This window comes from Mauremys mutica, chromosome 17 (assembly GCF_020497125.1).
Source record: "Mauremys mutica isolate MM-2020 ecotype Southern chromosome 17, ASM2049712v1, whole genome shotgun sequence".
Classification (NCBI taxonomy): domain Eukaryota; kingdom Metazoa; phylum Chordata; order Testudines; family Geoemydidae; genus Mauremys; species Mauremys mutica.
The window spans coordinates 6,595,756-6,621,658 of NC_059088.1; the positions used below are offsets into that span (position 1 = coordinate 6,595,756).

A 25,903-nucleotide genomic window follows, 5' to 3' on the forward strand; every position below is an offset into this window, starting at 1 on the left:
TTGGACACTGACACACAAGGACAGTCACGGGGACACACATATGGACACATGACATGGATGGACACGGGAACACGGACACACGCCACACAGAGGGACAGGTCGAAGGTTCTGGGTCCTGGCTCGGCACAGGGGCGGCACTTGCTGACTTCTTGAGGTCGCTTCCAGCCTGACTTTCCCATGACTGTGTGACACACGGACACGCACACACATGAACATACAACACAAGGACACACCCACACGCAGCCAGGTGCAGACACACACATGTTCCCCCACAGCCAGGGAAGGGTCTCCCACAACATCGACACGCGGTCGCTCATACCCCCCTGCCCAGCCCCTGCACCAGGCACCGAACTCCCTCTGGCCCTCGGCAAGGGCTGGGTCACCGCAGAGATGCCCCAGGCTCGCACCCCCCTCCCCGCTCTGCACCCCCAGCCTCGCACGTTCACGCCCTTTACCTGCAGCCACATTCGCTCCCCCCCTGCACCCCCAAACACCCCCCCACACCTGGCACTGCACCCCCCACCGCTACGCACCCCACCCCCACCTTGCACACAGGCTCCCAGACACCTGCAGGCAGGCGAACCCTCCACACGCACCCGCCCCACAGCTTGCTCCCGCCCCATTGAGCTTGCCGGGTCTCAGCCCGTTCCCGGCAGGGCTCACACCCTGGCCCCTTTGCAAAGCCCCCCTGCCCCAGGCCTGGGGAAGTCTCCCTGTCCTGGCTCAGAGGATGACCAGCCCCCCCTGCCCCCCAGCAATGGATTGACCCACGTATCCCATCTGGCTGGGAATCCCCCACATGCCCAGACACAGAGACACAGCAAACCCCTGCCCCACGTTCCTCTGGCTCCCCCGACCCTGAACTCTGCCGGTGCCCCTCACTCCCGACCCGCAGCCCCTGCTAGCCCGGCCCTGCCCCCCACCAGCTCCGCCGGTGCCCCTCACTCCCGACCCGCAGCCCCTGCTAGCCCGGCCCTGCTCCCCCCCAGCTCCGCCGGTGCCCCTCACTCCCGACCCGCAGCCCCCGCTAGCCCGGCCCTGCCCCCCCCCAGCTCCGCCGGTGCCCCTCACTCCCGACCCGCAGCCCCCGCTAGCCCGGCCCTGCTCCCCCGCAGCTCTGCCGGTGCCCCTCACTCCCGACCCGCAGCCCCCGCTAGCCCGGCCCTGCTCCCCCCCAGCTCTGCCGGTGCCCCTCGCTCCCGACCCGCAGCCCCTGTTAGCCTGGCCCTGCTCCCCACCAGCTCCGCCGGTGCCCCTCGCTCCCGACCCGCAGCCCCTGCTAGCCTGGCCCTGCTCCCCACCAGCTCCGCCGGTGCCCCTCGCTCCCGACCCGCAGCCCCTGCTAGCCCGGCCCTGCCCCCCACCAGCTCCGCCGGTGCCCCTCGCTCCCGACCTGCAGCCCCTGCCAGCCCGGCCCTGCGCCCCCCAGCCCTGCCAGTGCCCCTCACTCCCGACCCGCAGCCCCCGCCAGCCCAGACCTGGTCTCCCCACCAGCTCTGTTGACATGTCCTAGCTGAGTCCCACTGGCCCAGGTCTGTCCTCTGTCATGTCCCCCATGGGTCCCCCCATCCCTCCCCCTCCCAGGTAACTCCTGGCCTCCTCTCCCCTCTAACCCAGCTCCCCCTCTTGCTCTGCACTCCAGAGCCTGCCCCCAGCCCAACCTGTGCCCCCCCACACCTTGACCTTGTGCCTGTCAGCCCCCCACTGCCTTCTCTCCCCTCCCCCGCCCTGTCCCGATCCTCCAGCCCTGTCCTCCCAAACCCAACCATTGTGCTGAGCTCCCTCCCCCTGTGCCCCCCAGAATCCCCATCCTGGCCCCACAGTCCCGATCCCTCCAAGTTCCCCCATCCCAGACACCCCCTTTCTCCCACATCCCCCCAGCCTGAGCCCCCCATTCCACCCCAGCCCCCCTCCTGATCCTCCAGCCCCACCCCAGCGCCCAGTCACTCGCCCCTCCCCACCCGAGTCCTGCCCCCCGATACCCCTCCCCATCTACCCAATGCCCCCAATACCCTCATACGTCCCCTTCCCATGTCTCCATCTAACACCCCGATCTGCCCAGGTGCCCCCTCCCCACCTACCCCGATACCCCTATGGGCCCCCGTTCCTGCCCCACTCCCTGCACGGCCCTTTTAAGCCGCCCCTCCCCTCTGGCGTCTGTGGGCGGAGCCGGCAGAGGGGGCGGGCTCAGTGTCCATGGCGACGCGGCGGTGACGTGATTGCAGGGGGCGTGGGCGTCCCGGCTCCATATGAGGCCGGGAAGGGGCGGAGGGGGGGAGCCCGGGGGGGGAGCGACCGAGACCGACCCGGCGGCGGCTGCTGCAGCGCAGGAGCCATGAAGACCCCTGCGGACGCAGGTGGGGACTGCGGGGGGGCCTGGGACCACGTGGGGCCTGGGAAGTTGGGGGGCGCCCCAGGGTTTGGGGGGCTGGTGGGGGGCCGGGGTTCCCGCTGGAGGGGCTGGAGGGATTTGGAGGTGGGGTGTCCCCCAAGGTTTCGGGGGGGCTAGGAGCGGGGCCTGGAGGGGGCACCCTGGGCGCGTGGTGTGGGGGCGCCTGGGGGGGCGGGGGAGGCCGGCGTACCGGGGAGGGGGACACAAGCGGCGGCGGTGGGGGGCGGGGAGCTGGGGGGGGAGGCCTCGGGGGGGCTCCCAGGGCTCGCTCTTGGCGCTTGTGATGGAGGCGGCTGGAGCGGGGGGGGGGTTGGAAAGTTCGGGGGTCCGGGCTGGGGGGCTCCCTCCCCCTCCCCTCCCCGCGGCTTGGGGGGGGCCGGGACAGGCGGCGGCGGCGGAGTTTGGCGCAGCGGGACCTGTTGCATTTCCCGGCCCCAGCTGCTGCCAGGGCCGCGGCGTGGGGGGCCCTGCGCCTGGGGGGAGGGGAGCTTGGGGGGCTCCGGGGTGACTCCGCCTCTCGGCTTGTGGGGGAGGGTGGAGTGGGGGGCTTGTGGGGGGGCGTTATTTTGCCGGGGGGGGGCTGCACCTCCGGATACCCCCGGGTTAGCAACACCCCCCCCCGCGCTGTCGGTCCGTGGGGGGGGGGGGGTCTCTGCCCCCCGCCCGCGGGTCCCGGGCAGAGAAAAGTTGCAAAGTTCCGAACTGGAAACTCAACGTTCGAAAAGGAACTTTTTGTTTCCGACAAACAACGCGGCGTTAAGGTGGCGCCAGGCGGGAGGGGGGGGAATCTCTGCCCCCCCTTTTAATGTTTGTGGGGGGGGGGCGGCCGGGTGTGTGCCCCCCCCAGGGAGACCGAGCCGGTTGGATTCTCTCTTCCTCTCCCCCCCCCCAACATTTTTTAACGTTTAAGAGGGCGATGCCACCTTAAACCGAGCGCCAATCTTGTCTCCCTTGGAGGGGGCGGGGGGGGGTAATCGGCAGGCGCACCCCCCCCGCAGACCGAAAGGGGGGGAGTCGTGGCTATCGTTGACCTAGATCCCCTCCCCAACTACAAACAGGCTTATACCACCTTAAATCCAGCCCGGGGGGGGGGGATGTGTAGCCTTTAACTCCGGACTTTACTCGGGGGGGGGGGGGGGGCTCGATTGTGCGATGGCTGAGCTGGATTTGTGGCGGGGGGGGAGAAGCCACTTTACAACCCGCTTTCCGTGGGGCGGGGGGGTCACTGTCCACTCTGCGGCTGGACTTTGGCCGGGGGGGGGGGATTGAGCGGCTTCATGGCTTGAAAATGCCCCGTCGCCTCGCCGGTGCGGGGTGGGGGGGGCTCCCTCTGCAGAGACCTGCCCCCCTTCCCCTCCCCCTGGCTGGGTTTGTGCTGGGCTCCCCCTCCCCCCCTGGCGCCACCCACCCCGGCCCCATTGTCTCCAGGAATCTGGGTGTTTTTTTTGAAGTGCTTCTCGCTTCTGTTCAAACTTGTCTCTCTCCCCCCCCCCCCCCGCCCCATAAGTGAGGTGGCGGCGGCGGCGGCTGCAGAACTTTTTCCTGTCTTCGAATCTGGGAAAGTTCCGGACAGACCGACCGAGCCCCCCCCCCCCCCCCAGAAATCAGAGCTCGCGGATTTTACTACCCCCCCCCGCGGTCTCTGCTGGCCGACCCCCCTCTTTTGTACTGACCCTCCAATTCGAGGCCCCCAGTTTTGAAGGCTCGCGGGGGGGGGGCTGGGCCGGCCCCTCCAGCGCGCGGACACTCTGCTGTGATGTGGTTGGGCCCCCCCGCACCCCCCCGGGCGGAGGCTGCGGCTTGAGGCTGCTGGAATGGGAGTGATGTAATATTCGGGGGGGGGGGGGGCTGGAATTCGATCCCGGCTCTGGTAGCTGCTGGCTCCAGGGATTAGTCACAGAGGTGGTGCGGTTTGGGGGGGGCGCTTAAAGAGACAGTGACGCCATTTCCCCCCCCCCAACTCCAGATCCCAGCTACTCCCCCAGGTCCGGGGTCCCGGCCGTGGGGGTCCTGCCCCCCACCCCGAGGTGGGGGAGGAGGCGAATCGTGTCTCTCCCCCGCCCCCTCCCCAGCCGGGCTGCGCCCCAGCCGGGCCCGCACTTAGGGAGCAGTGGAAAATGTGGGGGGGCTTGGCCGGGAGCTGAGACTTGGAAGGCGGGCAGGGAACAGTCTGTGCATTGTGTGTGGGCAGGGACCGGGCGGGGGAGGCGGCCCGGGCTGAACCCCGGCAAATTCCAGCCCCCCAACTCTCTGGAATTGCCCCAGGTCCAACATCTCCCCAGCTCAGTTGAGCGGATGTTATGGGGCAGCTGGGTTACATAACGGGGGGGGGGGCTGGCTGCTTCCAGGAGTTTGCAGCTGGCAAGGCCTGGGGGGGGGGCGGGTGGCAGCACCCCCCCTCCCGGCGTCTGGCCTTCCCACCCATTGGCACCAGGCTGCCGGCGGCTCGTGCCAGACCCGGGGGCTGCGCCTGCCAGCAGACGGTGGTTTTGTGCTGTCCCCGCCGCCCCCTTCTCCCTGGCGGCGGGGGATGGGGGTGGGCACCCACAGGGATGGGCGAGTGGGCACCCGCTTAGTCACTGGCTGCTCTGCCTTTGTGTGTGTGTGGGGGGGTGTAGACCTGACACCCCTGGAAGCACTGAGCTGGGAACCTCTCAAGGAGTGTATTGGGGGGGCAGAGATGGGAGGGGGCCGTGGGGGGGTTGCTGGGATTGGGGGACAGCTGGGGGCTCTGTGAGTGTCCTGGGTGGGGGGGATGCACCAGCTCCTGGCCGGGGGTCTGCTGCCTCAGCTCTTTCTTACAGAGGTGGGGCTGGGCTGGGGGCCACCCCAGGCCTGGATCTAGGAATCCCCACCTTTGATCACCTCCCCCACACCAGCCGCCATTGGAGTGGGGGTGCCACCATCTGGGGAGGGGGGAGCATGCCTCCGTCAGCTCCCCGTTTCTATCCCCCCAATGTCTCAGTGGGTGTAGGGTGGGGGAAGCCTGGGGTGTGGGGGTGTCCCACCCAGTGCCCCACTCACGTATCCTTGTGTTGGGGGCCCCCCCAGCTCTTGCACCTGGGGAGGGCTGCGGAGGGGGGTCACCCCGCGTGTCTGGCCGCGCCAGCCGGGGAACAGTGACCCCATTCACGGGATCTCCTCCCGCGGGCGGCTGATGTCAGAGCCCCCCCTTCCCTGGGCTAATTAGCAAGAACAGGCCCCTGTGTGTAAGTGGGGCTGAGTCAGAGGCTGGGGGGAGGGGCCCATGGGGGGAGGGGAGCTTCCAGCTCTCTGGCTGGGGCCAGTGGGGATTTGGGGGTGGGGGGTTTCATACCCCATGGTCCCTCCTCCTTTCTGCCCCCTTTGCCCACTTGATTTTTCTGGAGAGGAGGTCTTTTGGGGGGGGGAGGGGGAGGGACGTCTCCTTCCAGCGGCTCCTCGCCCCCGATCTGAGGGCAATACTGGCACTAAGACACGGTCCCTATGGGGTGAGGGGCAGAGGCTGGTTATAAAGCTCCCCCCCCCCCCCAGCCTGGCACTGGGATGCAGCCACCTCTGGGGTAGGGCGTAGGAGGCTGGTTATACAGGGACTCTCACCTGGCACTGGGATGCAGCCACCTCTGGTGTGGGGGGGCTGGTTATACAGGGACTCTCGCCTGGCACTGGGATGCAGCCACCTCTGGGGTAGGGCGTAGGGGGCTGGTTATACAGGGACCCTCGCCTGGCACTGGGATGCAGCCACCTCTGGCGTAGGGGGCTGGTTATACAGGGACCCTCACCTGGTGCTGGGATGCAGCCACCTCTGGGGTGGGGCATAGGGGGCTGGTTATACAGGGACCCTCGCCTGGCGCTGGGATGCAGCCACCTCTGGGGTAGGGCGTAGGGGGCTGGTTATCCAGGGACCCTCTCCTGGCACTGGGATGCAGCCACCTCTGGGGTGGGGCGTAGGGGGCTGGTTATACAGGGACCCTCGCCTGGCGCTGGGATGCAGCCACCTCTGGGGTGGGGCGTAGGGGGCTGGTTATACAGGGACCCTCGCCTGGCGCTGGGATGCAGCCACCTCTGGGGTGGGGCGTAGGGGGCTGGTTATACAGGGACCCTCGCCTGGCGCTGGGAAGTAAAAGGCAATTGTACGGCTGCATCCCAGGTGGGACTCCAGGGAGGTGGGGGAGGGGAGATGTCCTGATCACCTGGGTTCCTGGCATGTGCGGGGGGGGGGGGGGACTGTGGGTGCCAGGGGCCCTCCCCAGCCTGCTGCATCCCTTGGCCTCCTGGCGGGTTATTTTTAGTGCTCGGCTCCTTGGCGCGCTCTGTTGCCTGTTGCTTGGAGACTGGAAGGTGGATGGGGGTGGGCTGGACGGATTTGCCGAGGCCCCGCGGCACCTAGTGTGTGTTTGGGGGGGGCAGGAGACTGGGGGGACCCCCTCAGTGCTTTGGGGTGCAGGGCTGGGTGTTACCCCGCATTCCTCCCGTTCCTGGTGCCCTCACCCCGGTTTGGATTGGGGTGGGAGCTGCCTCCGTCTCTGAGCTGTGTGTAGGGGGGGGTCTTCTGTGCTCCACCCCTGCTGCGGGGGGGGGGCGCTGGGCTGGAGGGGGGGTGAGATCATCGCCCTAATGGCTCCGTCTGCGGCTCTGCCCTTGCCCCCCCTCGGCGCCCGGCCTCCATTACAGAGGCTCTGAATTATTGATGGGCTGTGAGCGCCTGGGGTTTGGGAAACGGGAAACCGCCCGCCGGGCCCGGGGTGGGGGGGCCCCTTTACAAGGACACCCTCCTGCCACTGGGGGGGTCAGCTTCCCGCCCCCCAGCTGGGCTGCCTGCCCCTGACAGGGTTAACGGGGCGGGGGGGGCGCTGCCCCCGTGTACTGGGGGAGCTGGGCAGGTTGAGGGGCTGGGGCTCCCCTGATGTTTTCGGGGGGCCAGTGGTTTGCGGGAGATGCTGCTGGCTCAGCCAATCAGGCGCTGGCCCATGGCATGCTGGGAAATGGCCTATTGTCTGTGCTCCCTGTTACCTGTTGGGGGGGGGGGGGTGAGGTGCAGAGACCAGACCCCCCGGGGGGTGGGGGGGCTGAGCCTTATGCTAAACTCTCATCCTGGAGGTGCTGCTCCTGCCAGGGTGTGGGGGGAGGGAGGCCGTGGGTGGTGTAGGCTGGGGGGGTTGGGGGGAAGAGGACGGCAGGCAGTGGGAGGAGGGGGCTGGACGGGGCAGCTCGTCCGGGGGGGGGGGGGGGGCTGACCACAGCCGCTTGCCGGTAGCACAGACACCCCCGACCCCGTCTCACAGGGCTGGGGGGGTTGGATTCTGCCCCATGCGTGAGGCAGCCACAACTGAGTGTGGGGCAAGTCCCGGGGGTGCAGGGGCCTCTCGTGAGCCCCGAAATGGGGGAGCTGCGGGGCGGGGGGAGCGGGGTGCTCCAGCCGGCCTGTGGCCCCAGCCTGCAAGCAGCTTGGCGGGTCTCCCGGGGCGGGGATGACGCGCACCTTGTGCCTACACCCCGGCACTTGGCACGGGGGGCGTTACCCCCTCCCAGAGCCGGGAGAGAACCCAGGAGTCCTGGCTCCTGTCACCTTGTTTTGAGGGGGCCAGTTTGGGCATCTCTGGACCCCCATGTGAAGCAGACCTTAAAGGGCCGGTTCCCCACCCCGTGCTGGCTAACAGCCCGCCCCTCCCCCCCCCCCCGCAGGCTTCGCCTTCCCCGACTGGGCCTACAAGCCCGAGTCGAGCCCCGGCTCGCGGCAGATCCAGCTGTGGCACTTCATCCTGGAGCTGCTGCGCAAGGAGGAGTATCACGACGTGATCGCCTGGCAGGGCGACTACGGCGAGTTCGTCATCAAGGACCCCGACGAGGTGGCGCGGCTGTGGGGCGTCCGCAAGTGCAAGCCCCAGATGAACTACGACAAGCTGAGCCGGGCGCTGAGGTGAGCGGGGACCCCTCGGGGGCGGTGGGGAAACTGAGGCAGGGAACGAGCACACCATTGGTTGGTGTCTGAGCTGGGGATAGAACCCAGGAGTCCCGGCTCCCAGGCCCTCACCCCCCACCCCAGCTCTAACCTGGAATGGGAGCTATGGCTGGGGGAGGGATTTGGGGGGGGTCTATGGGGGCTGATGGTCCTGGCTCTCTCACCCCCCCCCCCCCCAGGTACTACTACAACAAGCGGATCCTGCACAAAACCAAAGGGAAACGATTCACCTACAAGTTCAACTTCAACAAGTTGGTGCTGGTGAACTACCCCTTCATCGACATGGGCCTGGCAGGTGAGGGGCGGTGGCGGGGAGGGGGGGCCCATGGCGGGGGAGGGGCGGTGGCGGGGAGGGGGGGGCCCATGGTGGGGGAGGGGCGGTGGTGGGGAGGGGGGCTTCTGGGAAGGGTTGGGGAGAGGGCACCTCTTGCGGCCTGGGGACTTGGTGGGAAATAGGGGGGGGAGTGGGGGAGGGTAGGCCAGATGAGGGCATGGTGGGGGTGCTGTGAGGATGGATGGGGGGATGGAGGCAGTTGAGGGGGGCAAAGGGTGGGTGTGGAGGGTGGGAGAGGGTTGGTTGAATTTGGGGGGACTATGGAGGTGGGAAGGGATGGGGCTGGACTGTGGGTGGGATGGGGGCTGGGGGGGAAGGTGGGCTGGTGCTGGGGGCCGGGCAGGCGGCAGGGGTCCCCCTCACCCCTCTCCCTCTGTGGCAGGCGGCCCCGTGCCCCAGAGCGCCCCGCCGGTGCCCTCGGGCGGCTCCCACTTCCGCTTCCCGCCCTCCACGCCGGACGTGCTCTCGCCCGGGGCGGAGGAGCTGCGCTCCCCGGGCGTCTTCTCGGCCGTGGCCCGGCGCCTCGCCCGCGGCTCGGTCAGCGACTGCAGCGACGCCACCTCAGCCACCTCGGAGCTGGAGGAGCCGCTGAGCGAGGAGGGGCGCCGGGGCGGGGGGCCGGGCGAGGGGGGCGGCTTCCGCGGGCCCCCCCTGCCCACCCACCCCCGGCTGGCCCACGACAGCCTCTTCCGCGCCTACCCCCGGCCCCGCGGGCCCGAGCCCCTCAGCCCCTTCCCGGTGTCCCCCATGGCCGGCCCTGGAGCCCTGCTGCCCCCCCAGCTCTCGCCCGCCCTGCCCCTCACCCCCACCCACATGAACTACACCCCCTCGCCCACCCTGAGCCCCATGTACCCCGGCGGCTCCCACTTCTCCTTCAACCCCGAGGACATGAAGCGCTACCTGCAGGCCCACACCCAGAGCGTCTACAATTACCACCTCAGCCCCCGGGCGTTCCTCCACTACCCCCACATCCTCGTGCCCCAGCCCCAGCGCCCCGAGAAGCCGCCCCCACCCGAGGAGCCCCCCGCCCCCTTCAAGTTCAAGCTGCAGCCTCCCCCGCTGGGCCGGCGGAACCGGGACAAGGCCCCGGCGCCCCCCGGCGAAGGGGCCGCCCCGGAGCCCCGGCTGCCCTGCATCAAGGTGGAGCCCATCTCGGAGGGGGAGTCGGAGGAGGAGGAGGTGACGGTGGAGGTGACGGACGTCAGCGAGGAAGACGAGGAGGTGTTCAAGGCTCCCCCCGCCCCGCCTGGGGAGCCCCCGGCCCCCCGGCCGTGCGAGGAGAGCGGCCAGTGCATCCCCCTCAAGCTGCGCTTCAAGCGGCGCTGGAGTGAGGACCAGCGGCTGGAGGCGGGCGGGGGGGGCGGCCCCGACGAGGCGGATGACAAGAAGGTGAAGGGGGAGCGGGAGGGCGCCCTGGCCGGGGGAGGGCGGCGCGTCAGCACCGACCTGCCCCACGCCACGGCCCAGCTCTCGCTGGAGAACAAGGACTCGTAGAGCCGGTGCCGGCGCCCCCGGGGGGGGCTGGGGGCTGTCTTCTGCCTTAACTCAGAGATTTTAACCCTTCTCTGGGCCGCCGCCTCTCCGGGACCCTGTACGTTGAAATGGGGTAGGGGGCGCTCAGCCATTTTTACTTCAATATACATATATATATATTTTTGGGGGGATGATTTTAAATCTGGGGGCAGCTTTCCTTTCAGGGTCTCTGGTTTTTAAAGAGGGGGTGACCCCGGGAATTTATATCACGTAGAATTTTTTTTAACCTTTTCCCACCCCCGAATCCTCTCGTTTATATCCAGTCGCTGCCTTGTTGGAGGGGGTGTTCATCTTAAGGGGGGGATGTTGAGGGATCTCAATGTCCCTCCTGTGGGGGGAAACGGGCTTTAAAGCACAATAAACTCTTTCATCCCTGTCTGGCTGGCTCAGAAATGGAACCGCTCCTGCAGCACCCCCATATTATTGGGGGGCTGGGAGGGTCATAAGAAGGGCCAGACGGGGTCAGACCAAAGGTCCATCTAGCCCAGTGTCCTGGGAGAGAGTGGATGCCATATTGTGCCCCCTGTGGCCTACGGACCTAGCTTCTGCCCTTCCCCCCAGCTTAGATTGGTCTGTATGAGGCTGTATGGCCCCTTCTTTTAGTGGGGGGGCAGTCTGGCGTTTGGGGGCCTGCAGATTGCTTGGGGTGCTCGAGATGGCTTTAGATAACCAAAAATGAGTGGGGTGTGCGCAGCCGCTGGCCTGAGCCACCCCAGGGGAGCCGGGCGTATCTCAAGTGCCTGTTGAAGTACTGTCGGGGTGGGAGGGGGAGGGAGGCACCCCATGTCCCCCCCCCATGGGGTAGGACCTGAACTAACATTTCCCCCACTTCCCAATGCCTGCAAGGACCCCAGGAGCTATTCCCCTGCTTCCCTGTAGTGACAACGGGGGCGGGGGGAATCCGCAAGGTGGGGGGAGCTGGGGGGTCTCATGAAGCGGGCTGGGCCCTGGCTGATGGGTGTGGGTGCAGCTGGTGCATGATGGGAGCTGGGTCCCCCCACTTCTCCCGGGGGGGGGGCAGGGCTTGAAGGCCTGGTCTGAGGGGGGGGCTTGTGGAGCTGGAGGCAGGGGGGGGGCAGGCTCCAGTCTGTGGCGCACAGTTAGCAGGGGCTGGGGGGTGACTGACGAAGCCTTATTCAAATTCCTGTACAGCGGGGAAGGGGGGGCGGGCTCAGGTTACGAATGTATAAAATTAACCAATAAAAGAGTTGGAAACTTGGTCGCTTTTTGCTTCTTTTTGTAACAGCGCAGCGGGGCGGGGGGGGGGCTCCACCCCCAGGGCAGGCTGGGGGGCGAAGTGCGGATGTGAGTTTCTGGCCCTGGGCTGAAGTCCGGCTGGGTGGCCCGGGGGGCGCAGCCTGGGGGGGGGAGGGGCTCTTGGACCCCCCGGGCTGGGCCCCGCGCTGCTGTCCTGGCGGGGGGGGGGGAAGGGCTCTTGGGGCCCCCCCCCAGGGCTGGGCCCCGCGCTGCCGCCCTGGCCCGGTCTCTGTCCACACCCGGCGCTGGACCGCCCCGTCCCCCGCCCAGGGTCACGGAGAGATGCGGGGGGAGGACCCGGGCCCCCCAAGGACCCACCCTCACGCCGGGGGGCGGCCGGGCCCGTCCCCGTCCCGGGGGGATCTGGGAGCCCGGACGCCTGGGTTCCGCGCCTGGCGGGGCGGGGGGCGGGGCGTTGTCCGATGGTTTTACCCGCGGGCCGGGGAGGGGGCGGGGTTCCTCGGGTGGTGGTTGAGGAAACTACATTTCCCAGCGGCCCCCGCGGCAGGGAGGGGGCGTGGCCCGGACTCCGTTTCCCAGCGGCCCCCGCGGCAGGGAGGGGGCGTGGCCCGGACTCCGTTTCCCGGCGGCCCCCGCGGCGGACTCCGTTTCCCAGCGGCCCCCGCGGCAGGGAGGGGGCGGGGCCCGGACTCCGTTTCCCAGCGGCCCCCGCGGCAGGGAGGGGGTGGGGCTGGCGCGGCGCAGGCGCACTCTGACTCGCCCCCCGCCCCCCCCCCGTCCGGCCTCGCCATGAGCAGCGGCAGCGCCGGCCCCTCCCGGGCCCGGACCAGCTCCTTCGCCGACGCCGCCGCGGGCGGGGCCCCCCCCGGCCCCGGAGCCCCCGCCCCGCCCGGACCCCCCCCGGGGGCCGCGCCGGGCGCCAAGGCGGGGGCGGCGGGGCCCGGGCCGGGGGGGGGCGGCGGGACCGGGCCCTTCCCGCCGGGCCTGAAACTCGGCCGTGAGTGGGGGGGGTAAAAAGGGGGCGGGGGCGGGGTGAGGGGGGGAGCCGGGGGCCGAGGGGGGTTTGATGGGGGGCCGAGGGGGGGCGGGCTGAGGGGGGTATGATGGGGGGCTGGGAGGGGGTGGGGTAAGGGGGGGGCCGGGGGCTGAGGGGGGGTGAGATGGGGCTGAGGGGGGTCTGGGGTGTGAGTGGGGCAGGCCTGGGGAGTTGGGGGCGGGGCCTGTGTTTGAGGCAGTTGGAATTGGGGGTGGGGAGCTGGGGGGTCCGTGCAGAGGAGCAGGGCCGAGGCGGGGGCCCTGGGGGACGGGTTATGGGGCAGGGAAGGGGTCTAGGAGAAGGAGGCTGCAGAGTGGGAGTCCGGGGGGGATCGGTGTCTGTGGGGGGGTGGCGGGGGGCAGGAGCGTAGGAGTGGGGTACTCCATGGGGGGGAGGACCCATGGGGAGCTCTGGGCGGGCAGGAAGGGCTGTAGATGGGGAAGGGGTTCACAGGCTCTTGGGGGGGGCAGGCTGAGTTGTAGGGAGGGAGGAGGTGCTAGAAGGGGGTGGGGGCAGGAGAAAGGGGAGTGGGGGACTCCATGGGGGGGAGGTTCCTGGGTGCATGGGGGGTGGAAGAACCATTGTGGGTCCCCGAGTGCATCACTTCCCCAAGGGTGTTGGGAGCCGCTGGGCTGTTCATGCGAGAGGGCTCGGGGGGGGGGGGGTGAGGCTGACTGGGGGTTGGGGTCAGGCTCTAGGGTCCCATTCAGGGTTGTGGGGCTGGCAGGTGGCTCTGTCATTAGATTTGGGAATCGAGTGTTGGGGTTCAGGGCCTTAGATACCCCATCTCTCTGCTGGGGGGGCTGCTGAATGGGGGCTATCTGGGGTGGGGATTGGGGGTTCTCGTGGCAGGATTTCTCTGGGCTTCCTCTCTGTTTCTAACCCCACATCCCCAGGGCCCAGCAGGAAGGACGGGAGGGGCAGTGTTGGGGTGCTGTGGGGGTCCCTGGTGTGTTCTAGCCCCCCTGTCCCTAGGGGCCAGCTGGGGGGTCCCTGGCCGTGGCTCTAACCCCCCCCATCCCCAGGGGACAGCGGGAAGGTGAGCACGGTGGTGGCCACGCCCGGCCAGGGCCCGGAGCGCCCCCAGGAGGTCTCCTACTCGGATATCAAGGTCATCGGGAACGGCTCCTTCGGCGTGGTCTATCAGGCCCGCCTGGCCACCTCCGGGGAGCTGGTGGCCATCAAGAAAGTGCTGCAGGACAAGCGCTTCAAGGTGAGCGTGGGGGGGAGCGGGAGCCGGGGCGGGGCCCCCACCCTTACGGGGCTCCCTCGCTCACCCCGTCTGTGTCCCCCCAGAACCGGGAGCTGCAGATCATGCGCAAGCTGGATCACTGCAACATCGTGCGGCTGCGCTACTTCTTCTACTCCAGCGGGGAGAAGGTCAGGGGCACCGGGGGTCAGGACGGGTCCATGTGGGGGGCGGGGTGCATCCTGGGACCCCTTGCATCCTCCCTGTGTGACAGGGCTGTGGGGGGGTGTCCTGGGTCCCCTCACCCCCAACGGGGAGGGTCCGTGAGACTTTGTGGGGGGCGCAGGGGGTCCCGGGTCCCCTCTCACCCAGCCCCGTTGCAGAAGGACGAGGTGTACCTGAACCTGGTGCTGGACTTCGTGCCCGAGACGGTGTACCGCGTGGCACGCCACTTCACCAAGGCCAAGCAGCCCATCCCCGTCATCTACGTCAAGGTGAGCGGGGGCCAGCCACGCCCAGGAGGGGGGCAGGGGCAGGACCCCCCCGGCTGGCTGTGACCGTCTCCCCCTTCCTGCCAGGTGTACATGTACCAGCTCTTCCGCAGCCTGGCCTACATCCATTCCCAGGGGGTCTGTCACCGCGACATCAAGCCCCAGAACCTGCTGGTGGACCCCGACACCGCCGTGCTCAAGCTGTGCGACTTCGGCAGGTGGGAGCCGGGGCCCCCTGGTGCGAGAGCCGTGCGGGGGGGGGGCCCTGGTGCGAGAGCCGTGCGGGGGCGCCCTTGTGCGAGAGCCGTGCGGAGCGGGGCGCCCTTGTGCGAGAGCCGTGCGGAGCGGGGCGCCCTTGTGCGAGAGCCGTGCGGAGCGGGGCACCCATGTGCGAGAGCCGTGCGGAGCGGGGCACCCATGTGCGAGAGCCGTGCGGAGCGGGGCGCCCATGTGCGAGAGCCGTGCGGAGTGGGGCGCCCATGTGCGAGAGCCGTGCGGGGAGGGCCCCCTGGTGCGAGAGCCGTGCAGAGCGGGCCCCCCTGGTGCGAGAGCCGTGCGGGGAGGGCCCCTGGTGCGAGAGCCGTGCAGAGCGGGGCCCCCTGGTGCGAGAGCCGTGCGGGGAGGGCGCCCTGGTGCGAGAGCCGTGCAGAGCGGGGCGCCCTGGTGCGAGAGCCGTGCGGGGAGGGCCCCTGGTGCGAGAGCGGTGCGGGGGGGGCCCGGGTGCGAGAGCCGTGCAGAGCGGGGGGCCCTGGTGCGAGAGCCGTGCAGAGCGGGGGCCCCTGGTGCGAGAGCCGTGCGGGGGGGCCCTGGTGCGAGAGCCGTGCAGCGCGGGGCCCCCTGGTGCGAGAGCCGTGCGGGGGGGGCCCTGGTGCGAGAGCCGTGCAGAGCGGGGCCCCCTGGTGCGAGAGCCGTGCAGAGCGGGGCCCCCTGGTGCGAGAGCCGTGCGGGGGGGGCCCCTGGTGCGAGAGCCGTGCGGGGGGGCCCTGGTGCGAGAGCCGTGCAGAGCGGGGCCCCCTGGTGCGAGAGCCGTGCGGGGAGGGCCCCCTGGTGCGAGAGCCGTGCGGGGAGGGCCCCCTGGTGCGAGAGCCGTGCAGAGCGGGGCCCCCTGGTGCGAGAGCCGTGCAGAGCGGGGCCCCCTGGTGCGAGAGCCGTGCAGAGCGGGGCCCCCTGGTGCGAGAGCCGTGCAGAGGGGGAAGGGGTGGGCTCGTGGGACAGTCTCTCCCTGAGCAGCGTACGGGGAGGGGTGTCGGCCAGGGTGAGATGGTTGGCCCCACACACGGGTCTGACCCGGCCCCAGCGCACCCGTCTGGCCGAGGGGCAAGGGACGTGGACCGGCGCGGGGGCAGGGCTGGCCCACTCACCATGGCCGGTTGGTCTTGCAGTGCCAAGCAGCTGGTGCAGGGCGAACCCAACGTCTCCTACATCTGCTCCCGCTATTACCGCGCCCCTGAGCTCATCTTCGGGGCCACCGACTACACGTCCAACATAGGTGAGCTCCCACCCCCTCCGTCACCTCCGCCCCCACGCACAGCGAGGGGAGGGGACCCAGGAGTCCTGACGGCCCCCTGTCCCTCCCCAGATATCTGGTCAGCGGGCTGCGTCCTGGCTGAGCTGCTGCTCGGTCAGCCCATCTTCCCCGGGGACAGCGGAGTGGACCAGCTGGTGGAAATCATCAAGGTAGGAGCCCCTCCCCCCCCCGCTCTGACCACTAGACCCTACTCCCCTCCCAGAGCCAGGGAGAGAACCCAGGAGTCCTGCCTCCCAGCCCCCCTGCTCTGACCACTAGACCCCACTCCCCTCCCAGAGCCAGGGAGAGAACCCAGGAGTCCTGCCTCCCAGCCCCCCTGCTCTAACCACTAGACCCCACTCTGGGGCTGGAGCGCATCGAGGGGGCCTTCATTCCAAGGGTTTGCTGCAGGCATTGCAGAGGGGAGGAAGGCGCCCAGTCTGTGGGGTCAGGAAATGCCTTGGGAGTAGCTGGGGCTCCGCCAGGAACTGGTCGTAATGGGTGCCCCCCCCCCCCCAGGTGCTGGGGACGCCGACGCGGGAGCAGATCCGGGAGATGAACCCCAACTACACAGAGTTCAAGTTTCCCCAGATCAAAGCACATCCCTGGCTAAAGGTATGGGGGAGGGGGGGCACTGCCTTGGGGAAGCTCACAGCTTCAGGGCGTGGCTCAGGACAAGGGGGTGTGGCTATCCTGGGCTGACCCCTGGGGCGGGGGCGGGGCTGGGGCTGTGTCCTGGGCTGACCCCCGGGGCGGGGCTGTGCCCGTGGTGACCCCCCTGGCCCCCCAGGTGTTCAAGCCGCGGACCCCGCTGGAGGCCGTCTCGCTGTGCAGCCGCCTGCTGGAGTACACGCCTGCCACCCGCCTCTCCCCGCTGGAGGCCTGCGCCAACGCCTTCTTCGACGAGCTGCGGGAACCCAGCGCCCGCCTGCCCAGCGGGCGCGACCTGCCCCCCCTCTTCAACTTCAGCGCTGTGGGTGAGTGGGGGCGCCGGGGGGTGGGGGGCGGGGTGCCTGGGGCCGTCTGACCCCTCTGCTCTCTCCTCCACAGAACTGGCCATCCAGCCCTCGCTCAACACCTCCCTCATCCCACCCCACCTACGGGCGCAGAGCACCTTGCTGGGGTGCGCGCCCGGCCCCCCTGCCACACACGGTGAGTGCTGGGGAGTGGGGCCCCCCCGCACGCACCCACAAGCGGTTCTCCCTGGGCTGGGAATGGGGCAGGTCTCTCCTGATGCACCCTGAGAGGAGGGGGTGGGAACACCCCTTTCCTGCAGCCGTCTGGGGGGGGCCTGGGGGCTCCCCGCTGCCCATGGGCATGCTGGGAGCAGGGGGTGGGGCCGGGCAGGTGGCCCTGCCATGCTGATTGTTCCTCTCCCCCGCAGGCGCTGACCGGAGCCAGCCAACGCCGGGGGACGGCGCGGGACCCATCGCCAACGCGTCCTGAGGGGCTGGGCTGGGGGGCAGGCCCCCTCCCCACCCCATGGACTTGTCTGAACTGTGAACTGGGTGGGGGCGGTGCCCACGGACCACACGGAACCTGCTTCCCATTGGCTGGGGGGCAGCCAGGCAGAGGCGACGCTGCCCCTTGCTAACCCACCAGGCCTCAGTGTGGGGGCGCTGGTCAGGCTGCTTTCGCAGCCCCATCTCTGGAAGGGGCTGGGGGCCGGGGGGCTCAGGCCCCCTGGATTTTAAGTTGCTTTTGGTTTTTAACATCCCACCCCACTGCCCCCCTCCTCTCCTATGCTGCTGTCCTGCATGGGGTGCAGGGCCTGGCCCCCCCCAGGGGAGAGGGGTGCCCCTTCCCCTGTGCTGTGGGGCTAGGGGGGGATCCTGCAGTGGGTCAGGAGTGGCTGGACATGGGGTGTCCCCAGGCATTCCCCCCAAAAGCCCCATGATCAAGGCTCTCTCCTTGGTGGGACGGGCACAGCTCTGTGGGGGGGAGTTTTTATTTCCCCTCCTGCCTGCCCCCCCTGTAAATACCCCTCCCCGTAAACCAGTTTCTTTTACCGAGCGCTGTGTACATAGAGGAGTTTTTCTTAATCTGAGTGCCCCCCCGACCCCCCCAATGTGTGTTAGTTTCTCTTACGTTCTGGCTCTGTACAGGCACCCGGTTCAATAAATTATTGGCATGAAAGGATGCAGGGGAGCGTGGGGCTGCTGGGGGGGCCCTGGGCTGGCTCTTGGGGGAGCTTGTTTCACTGGGCTGTGATTCTGTCCGGGGGGGGGGGGTCTGCTGAGATGGGGGCCTGGCAGCTCATCACCACAGCCTGAGCTGCCCCAGGCATGGCCCTGGGGACCGTCCTCCCCCCGCCCCCCCCCCCCCCCCGGTCCACTCAGCCTGGCCTCTGGTTTAGGGGGTGGGCACAGAATGAGTGGCCATCTGCCCCTCCCCCCTTTACAATCTACCCCTAAGCTGGGGGGGGGGGGGTGAACTGCTGAGCCCCCGGTGGTGCGAGAGGAGCAGCCCTGCGGCGGCCGGCCTGGGGCGAGCCTGTGGGGGCCGGGGCGAGCCTGTGGGGGCCGGGGGGGGGGGTGGCTGACACTGTGATGCTGCTGAGGGGGTGACAATTCCTGAGTCGGGGGGGGGGGGGTTCCCAACTCCAAAGGTTGAGCTGTTAATGCCCCAGCCTGGGGCTGCTGCAGCCTGTGGGGGCAGCTCATGGGTCCCCTTTCCCAGACCAGCCTGAGGGCCCCCCCTGCACAGGGGGCCGAGGAAAATGTGAGCAGCTCCCCCCAGCACCAGTTCTCAGGCTGGAGGGCCATGCCAGGGGGCAGCGCTGAGTGCCCCTGTGCTGCGCCAGCCCCACGGTGGCGCTTCCCCCACAAGTAACCGGGGAGAGCCTCAGCCTCCGGCACTGGGAGAGGGGTGCCTTGCACTAGAACCGTGGGTGTCAGGACTCCTGGGTTCTCTCCCCCCCTCTGGCCTGCCTCGGTTTCCCCCATGATGGCAGTGGTCACCCAGCTGAAGGTGTGGGGGGCACCCTCCAGCCAGGTCCAAGGCTGGGCCTGCTGCTCCCTCTTCTCCTGATGCCAAGGGGTGGGGGGAGGCCCCTGCTGTGGGGCCCAGGCCAGAGCTGAGGTCACAGGTTGCTTGGCCTCTCCTGAGCTCAGAACAGCCCAGAGCAAAGGGGGCTGGGGCAGCATCCCCCTGCCATGCCCTTGCCCTGGGGGCAGATGGGAGCTAGTGCCCCGTCCCAGTCCCCCCATCTCCCTGGTGCACACCAAGCCATTCGGGTGCCATGCTGGCCAGTCCCAAGCCTGCTGCCCCTGCCCCACGCCCTGGCAAGGAAAGGGGCAAAGGGTGGTACTGATTTGGCAACAAGGAGCAGCTATGGGGAGGGGATTCCTCCTGAGCCCCCAGCCCCTGGCTGGTTTCTTGACCCCCCAGCCCCCTTCCAGAGCAAGGTCGCCTGGAGGGAAGCTTGGAGGGCCCCCCTTTAAAGCCCCACCCCTCCTACTCAGCCATGGGGGGGGTGCCTGGAGAGAAAGGGGGGGGAAGGACACGCTGCCCCCCTACCCAGCCAGCGACCCCCCCTCCCTCCGTGCCAGGGTGAGACGCAGCGGGGGGGCCGGGCAGGCGAACGGGCAAAACCAGAACTTTTATTTACAGGGGGGGCTGCGCCCCTATACGAAGGCGTTGACCTGCAGATTGTCCACCTGGAGGCTGCCCTCCAGAGCAGCCTGGTAGATTTCGATGGTCTCCACCAGGGGCAGCGGCTCCGCCGTCTCGATGATGGCGATGGTCTCCCCGAACTCGGTGCACATGATGGTCTGGGTGGGCTGGGCAGCCGGCGGGGCTGGCGGGGCAGCGGCAGCCCCGTGCGTCTTGCGGTGGCTGCGCAGGTTGGAGAGGGTCTTGAAGGCCTTGGTGCAGTGCGGGCAGCGGTGCGGGCGCTCCCCGGTGTGGATGCGCCGGTGCTCGGCCAGGTGCATGGACTGGACGAAGGCCTTGCCGCACTCCGGGCACGGGTAGGGGCGCTCGCCGGTGTGCAGCCGCCGGTGCTCCCGCAGGTGGGTGGCCTGCCGGAAGGCCTTGCCGCACTCCGGGCAGGGGAAGGGGCGCTCGCCGGTGTGCGTGCGCTGGTGCAGCTGCAGCCCCGAGGCTGCCACGAAGCTCTTGGAGCAGAGCGGGCACTTGTGGGGGCGCACGCCCGTGTGGCGCTGCTGGTGCCGGTTCAGCCCGCTCGGGTTGGTGAAGCCCTTGCCGCAGAGGCTGCAGGTGAAGGGGCGCTGGCCGGAGTGCACCAGCTGGTGCAGCGCCAGCTTGGCCAGGGAACCCAGGCACTTCCCGCAGGACGGGCACGGGTAGAGCTTCTTGTGGGCACAGCGGTGCTCCTCCAGCTTGGCCAGGCGGACAAAGAGGGCGCCGCAGTCCGGGCAGCGGTGGGGCTCGCGCCCGGCATGGGCCAGCCGGTGCAGCTCCAGCAGCCGCTTGCGGGCGAAGGATTTGTCGCACTCGGGGCACTGGAAGGGCAGCTGGCCCGTGTGGCTGACGCGGTGCAGGGCCAGCTTGTGGGCCCGCGAGAAGGTGGCGTCGCAGTCCTGGCAGGGGAAGGGGCCGGCGCCCGAGTGAAGCAGCCGGTGCTGCTGGAGGTTGGAGGACTGGGTGAAGCGCTTCTGGCAGACGTCGCACTGGTAGGGGCGCTCGCCGGTGTGGGTCAGGTGGTGCCGCATCAGGTTGGCCTGGGAGGCGAAGGTCTTGCCGCACTCGGTGCACTGGAAGGGGCGCTCCCCGGTGTGCGTGCGCAGGTGGTTCCGGACGTGCACCAGCTTCTTGAAGGTCTTGCCGCAGGTGGGGCACTTGTGCTTACGCTCCAGCACGTGCACCACCCGCTTGTGCCGCACCATGCGGATGTGGCTGGAGAACTCTTTGCCGCACTGCGGGCACAGGAAGCCAGCGGCGGCAGGGGGCACCGGTGAGCCGTTCACCGCCCCGGCGGCGGGTGGCTCCTGCTCGGGCGGCTGGGCCGGCTCCAGATCGGGGGTGCGAGTGCGGGCCGGCGGGGCCCCGCTCTTGCCTGCGTGGGTGCGGCGGTGGTAGAGGAACTTGGTCATGTTGCTGAAGGTCTTGCCGCAGGCGCAGCGGTGCAGGGGGTTGGCCGTGTGGCTTTTGCGGTGCACCACCAGCGTCATCTCGGTGCCGAAGCCCAGGCCACAGTCGACACACAGGTACAGGGCCTCGCCCTTGTGAATGCGCATGTGCTGCTCCAGCGAGGCCGCCTTCTTGAAGACTTTGCTGCAGTTGGGACACTCGTGTGTGCCGTCCACGTGCACGCGCTGGTGAGCCAGCAGCCGGTTGGCCGTGGTGAAGCTGCGCTGGCACTCACTGCACAGGAACTCCTCCGAGGCGTGCTCCCGGCGGTGGCGCCGCAGCTCCTCTGCCGTGCTGAACTCCTGCTTGCACTCGCCGCAGCACCAGGCCCGCGGAGGAGCTGGCGTCGGCATCTGCTGTGAGGGGGTGGGGGAGCTGGGGACCTCCTGTTTGACCCCCTCAGGCACAGCCGGCTCCCCGCTCTCCTTCTCCGTCTCGGTGAAGTGCTCGCCCTGGTGCTCCAGCAGCTCCTCAGGCGTCTGGAAGAGGCCGGCGCACTCCGAGCATTCGTAGGGGTGCATGGCCGGCTGGGCCGGAGAGGGGGCTGGCGGGGGAGGGGGCGGCAGCTGGGGGGCGGCCACGGGCTCCTGGGCCTTGTGGCTCTGGCGATGGGCCAGCCACAGGTCAGGCGCGGCGAAGAGCTCCTTGCACTCGCCGCACTGGTAGTGAATCTGGCTGGCGGGGGCCGGGCGGGCGGGCGCCGGGCGGGGGTGCAGGCTCTGGTGGGCCAGCAGCTCGTCGGGCGAGAGCAGGACGCGCCCGCACTCCAGGCACTGGTAGTGGTTCTCCTGCAGGGGCCCCCCGTCCAGGGCCACGGCGGGGGCCGCGCCGGGGGGCTGGCAGGGCTCCCCCAGGTGGCTCTGCTGGTGGATCAGCACCTCCTCCAGCGTGTTGTAGAGCAGGCCGCACTCGGAGCACATGTACTGGTGCTGGAAGAAGAGGGAGGGGGGCAGCTCCTCTGCCATGGCCTGTGGGGAGAGACCGGGTGAGCGGGGGGGGGGGGTGTCGCGGGGGGGGGGCGGGGCCCCGCTGCGGGGGGTCCCGGGGGGCGGGGGGGACAGGACCCAGCTGCGGGGGGTCCCGGGGGGGCAGGACCCAGCTGCGGGGGGTCCCGGGGGGGGCGGGGCCCAGGTGCGGGGGGGTGTCGCGGGGGGGGCAGGACCCAGCTGTGGGGGGTCCCGAGGGGCGGGGCCCAGCTGCGGGGGGATTCAGCGGGGGGGTCCCGGGGGGGCAGGACCCAGCTGTGGGGGGTCCCGAGGGGCGGGGCCCAGCTGCGGGGGGTCCCGAGGGGATTCAGTGGGGTGTTGCGGGGGGGTCTCGGGGGGAGGCGGGGCCCAGCTGCGGGGGGGGGTGTCGCGGGGGGGGCGGGGCCCAGCTGCGGGGGGATTCAGCGGGGGGGTTCCGGGGGGGGGGGCAGGGCCCGTCACTCACCCCGGCCCGGCCGCCGCCGCCGCCGCCTCTCGCTCCGTCTCCTCCCGGCCGGACCCCGCCGCCCTGCGCCTCCTGATTGGGCCCCGCCGAGCAGACGCCCGCGACCAATCAGCGGCCTCGATACTGAGGGGGGCGGGTCGGCTCGTGACCCAGGGAGCCTGGGAGCGGGAACGAGGCTGCGAGGCAGGAGGGGGCGTGGCCACCCGGAAGTCCCGCCCCGGAAAGCCGCGACGGCGGGCGGGAGCTAACAGCGGGGCGGGGCTTCCATGTGGCCCCGCCCCGGATGGATTTTATGGTGGGAGCGTGTGTATTAGAGAGTGACCCGCCGCCTGTCGCACCCCCGTGGGACACCCCCACAGCGACACGCACCACACCACACAGCGTGAGGGACCGCCTGTGCATGTCACACACACAGTACGACACCCTGCAACACCTAACACTGCATGTGACACACACACAGCGACACCCCGTGTGTCACACACATACACCGCAACAACACACAGCGTGACGGACCGCATGTGCATGTCACACACAGTACGACACCCTGCAACACCTAACACTGCATGTGACAAACACCCCCCCCAATGCAATGACACACACACAGCGACACCCCATGTGTCACACACATACACCGCAACAACACACAGCGTGACGGACCGCCTGTGCATGTCACACACACAGTACGACACCCTGCAACACCTAACACTGCGTGTGACACACACACAGCGACACCCCGTGTGTCACACACATACACCGCAACACCACACAGCGTGACGGACCGCCTGTGCATGTCACACACACAGTACGACACCCTGCAACACCTAACACTGCATGTGACACACACACAGCGACACCCCGTGTGTCACACACATACACCGCAACACCACACAGCGTGACGGACCGCCTGTGCATGTCACACACACAGTACGACACCCTGCAACACCTAACACTGCATGTGACACACACACAGCGACACCCCGTGTGTCACACACATACACCGCAACACCACACAGCGTGACGGACCGCCTGTGCATGTCACACACACAGTACGACACCCTGCAACACCTAACACTGCATGTGACACACACACAGCGACACCCCGTGTGTCACACACATACACCGCAACACCACACAGCGTGACGGACCGCCTGTGCATGTCACACACACAGTACGACACCCTGCAACACCTAACACTGCATGTGACACACACACAGCGACACCCCGTGTGTCACACACATACACCGCAACAACACACAGCGTGATGGACCGCCTGTGCATGTCACACACACAGTACGACACCCTGCAACACCTAACACTGCATGTGACAAAAACATACCACCCCACTCTGCAATGACACACACACAGCGACATTCCGTGTGTCACACACATACACCGCAACAACACACAGCGTGACGGACCGCATGTGCATGTCACACACACAGTACGACACCCTGCAACACCTAACACTGCATGTGACAAACACACACAACCCCACTCTGCAATGATACACACACAGCGACACCCCGTGGGTCACACACACATACACCGCAACAACACACAGCGTGACGGACCGCATGTGCATGTCACACACACAGTACAACACCCTGCAACACCTAACACTGCATGTGACAAACACACACAACCCAATGCAATGACACACACACAGCGACATCCTGTGTGTCACACACATACACCACAACAACACACAGCGTGACGGACTGCATGTGCATGTTACACACACCGTACAACACACTGCATGACACACAGCAACACAGCACAATGATACATGCCAACATACTGACACAACACTCACACAGAGTACAAGACGCACCAGGAGAGACACAGACTGATACACCACATTGAGACACACTTTGTGAGACACGACACACAGCAGGTGAGACACGTGCAGAGTGGACATACTGCAATGAGACACACAGATGGACACACCATAACAACACACGCACAACAAGAGACACAAAGGAGACACATGCAGACTGGATGCACTTCAATGACAGAGTAAGAGACACATCAGGAGAGACCCACACAGACGGACACATCACAATAACACACACAGCCTGAGATATACCAGGAGAGACACAGGCAAACTGGACATACTGCAATCACACACACCCACACACACAGGAGAAACATTCAGGCCGGACCCACTGCAATGACACACTGAGTGAGAGACATGACAATACAAGCACTGCAAAGGACATGCAGATGGACACACCGCAATGACACACACACACTGGACAGACCGCAATGACTCACACAGCAAGAGTCACACCAGGAGAGACTGCCAGGACGGGGGGTGGGGGGGGAGACAACACCCAGCACGGATAAGCAACAAACACAGACACACGTTAACACATGCTTCAATGACAGACGTACAACATCAGACGCACATCCAGGCGCACATAGTGAGACACGCACAGCATCACACATGCCCATGGCACCCAACGAGAGACACACACCGCACACAGCGAGATGCACACACAAACACAAAACACACGCCCAGGCAACATGCAGTGACAGACACACATACACATTACACAAAAACACATGCACTTCTCCCTGCCCCTGTGCTGTGTGTGTGTGGGGGGGGGCTGCCTCTCCCCCTCCCCACATCCTGTGCGTGTGGGGGGGCACCTGCCTCTCCCCCTGCCCCGTCCTTTGTGTGTCTGGGGGGGCACCTGCCTCTCCCCCTGCCCCGTCCTTTGTGTGTCTGGGGGGGGGCGCCTCTCCCCTCCCCCCCGTCCTGTGGGTGTCTGGGGGGGCGCCTCTCCCTTCCCCCCCTTCCTGTGGGTGTCTGGGGGGGCGCCTCTCCCCTCCCCCCCCCGTCCTGTGGGTGTCTGGGGGGGGCGCCTCTCCCCCTCCCCCCCGTCCTGTGTGTGTCTGGGGGGGGCGCCTCTCCCCCTCCCCCCCGTCCTGTGTGTGTCTGGGGGGGGCGCCTCTCCCCCTCCCCCCCGTCCTGTGTGTGTCTGGGTGGGGGCGCCTCTCCCCCTCCCCCCCGTCCTGTGTGTGTCTGGGGGGGGCGCCCCCCCCCCCCCCCCCTTCGTGTGTGTGTCTGGGGGGGCGCCTCGCCCCACCCCCCCGTCGTGTGGGTGTCTGGGGGGGCGCCTCTCCCCTCCCCCCGTCCTGTGTGTGTCTGGGGGGGGCGCCTCTCCCCTCCCCCCCCCGTCCTGTGTGTGTCTGGGGGGGCGCCTCTCCCCTCCCCCCCCCGTCCTGTGGGTGTCTGGGGGGGCGCCTCTCCCCTCCCCCCCCCGTCCTGTGGGTGTCGGGGGGGCGCCTCTCCCCTCCCCCCCGTCCTGTGGGTGTCTGGGGGGGCGCCTCTCCCCTCCCCCCTGTCCAGTGGGTGTCGGGGGGGTGCCGGTGCCTCTCCCTCTCCCCCCCGTCCTGTGTCTGGGGGGGGGGCACTTTACACGCTTTGGCCTCTTACGTCAATAGCGGAGCCGCCCTGCCCCCCGCCCCTTTACGCCAGTAGCGCACCCCGGCTGCCGTCACGCCCCAAAGCTCCATTATAAGGCAACAGCGCAGCTGCCACTCAGCCTCCCCTCTTACGTTAGTAGCGTAGCGGCCTCGCTCCCTGAACCGGACTCTTCCCAGCTCCTCGCCTCGCGCATGCTCGGGGCGTGACGCCAGGAGCGGAGCGAGTCAGTCCCGCCCCCACACGTGGGTCACGAGGACATAGGCCGAACGTCCGCGTGCCGGACGCGGTGAGCTTGGGACGGGGA

General features: G+C 68.4%; 3 protein-coding genes across 4 annotated transcripts; 2 read left to right on the forward strand and 1 right to left on the reverse strand.

The window, feature by feature from the left end:
- The first annotated feature begins 2,268 nt into the window (after positions 1 to 2,268).
- On the forward strand, positions 2,269 to 10,497 carry LOC123351605 (ETS domain-containing transcription factor ERF-like). Its single transcript, XM_044991069.1, has 4 exons — positions 2,269 to 2,357; positions 8,057 to 8,291; positions 8,513 to 8,628; positions 9,050 to 10,497. The coding sequence occupies exons 1-4, from the start codon at positions 2,336 to 2,338 to the stop codon at positions 10,159 to 10,161; spliced, it is 1,485 nt and encodes a 494-aa protein (XP_044847004.1). The 5' UTR covers positions 2,269 to 2,335; the 3' UTR covers positions 10,162 to 10,497.
- A 1,710-nt stretch (positions 10,498 to 12,207) lies between these two features.
- Positions 12,208 to 17,776, forward strand: LOC123351877 (glycogen synthase kinase-3 beta-like). The gene is made up of 11 exons (XM_044991560.1): positions 12,208 to 12,415; positions 13,480 to 13,667; positions 13,751 to 13,834; positions 14,027 to 14,137; positions 14,222 to 14,352; positions 15,517 to 15,623; positions 15,714 to 15,811; positions 16,161 to 16,256; positions 16,432 to 16,618; positions 16,692 to 16,793; positions 17,026 to 17,776. Exons 1-11 carry the CDS (start codon positions 12,208 to 12,210, stop codon positions 17,085 to 17,087), a joined length of 1,374 nt encoding a protein of 457 aa, XP_044847495.1. The 3' UTR covers positions 17,088 to 17,776.
- A 1,163-nt stretch (positions 17,777 to 18,939) lies between these two features.
- LOC123351595 (zinc finger protein 574-like) lies at positions 18,940 to 25,901 on the reverse strand. Of its 2 annotated transcripts, none has more exons than XM_044991053.1 (2): positions 25,731 to 25,901; positions 18,940 to 21,703 (listed from the first exon to the last, which is right to left on the reverse strand). In XM_044991053.1, exon 2 carries the CDS (start codon positions 21,698 to 21,700, stop codon positions 19,268 to 19,270), a length of 2,433 nt encoding a protein of 810 aa, XP_044846988.1. In that variant the 5' UTR covers positions 21,701 to 21,703; positions 25,731 to 25,901; the 3' UTR covers positions 18,940 to 19,267. The 2 variants fall into 2 exon arrangements, with proteins under 2 accessions (XP_044846988.1, XP_044846989.1); XM_044991054.1 differs by lacking the exon at positions 25,731 to 25,901 and adding an exon at positions 22,167 to 22,436.
- Between the last annotated feature and the right edge of the window lie 2 nt (positions 25,902 to 25,903).

Coding starts and splice junctions, on each gene's coding strand:
- LOC123351605 (XM_044991069.1), top strand. CDS start 2,336: ATGAAGACCCCTGCGGACGCAG. Junction 8,292..8,512: donor AAGCTGAGCCGGGCGCTGAG/GTGAGCGGGGAC, acceptor CCCCCCCCCCAG/GTACTACTACAACAAGCGGA. Junction 8,629..9,049: donor CATCGACATGGGCCTGGCAG/GTGAGGGGCGGT, acceptor CCTCTGTGGCAG/GCGGCCCCGTGCCCCAGAGC.
- LOC123351877 (XM_044991560.1), top strand. CDS start 12,208: ATGAGCAGCGGCAGCGCCGGCCCCTCCCGGGCCCGGACCAGCTCCTTC. Junction 15,812..16,160: donor AGCTGGTGGAAATCATCAAG/GTAGGAGCCCCT, acceptor CCCCCCCCCCAG/GTGCTGGGGACGCCGACGCG. Junction 16,794..17,025: donor CGGCCCCCCTGCCACACACG/GTGAGTGCTGGG, acceptor TCTCCCCCGCAG/GCGCTGACCGGAGCCAGCCA.
- LOC123351595 (XM_044991053.1), bottom strand. CDS start 21,700: ATGGCAGAGGAGCTGCCCCCCTCCCTCTTCTTCCAGCACCAGTACATG.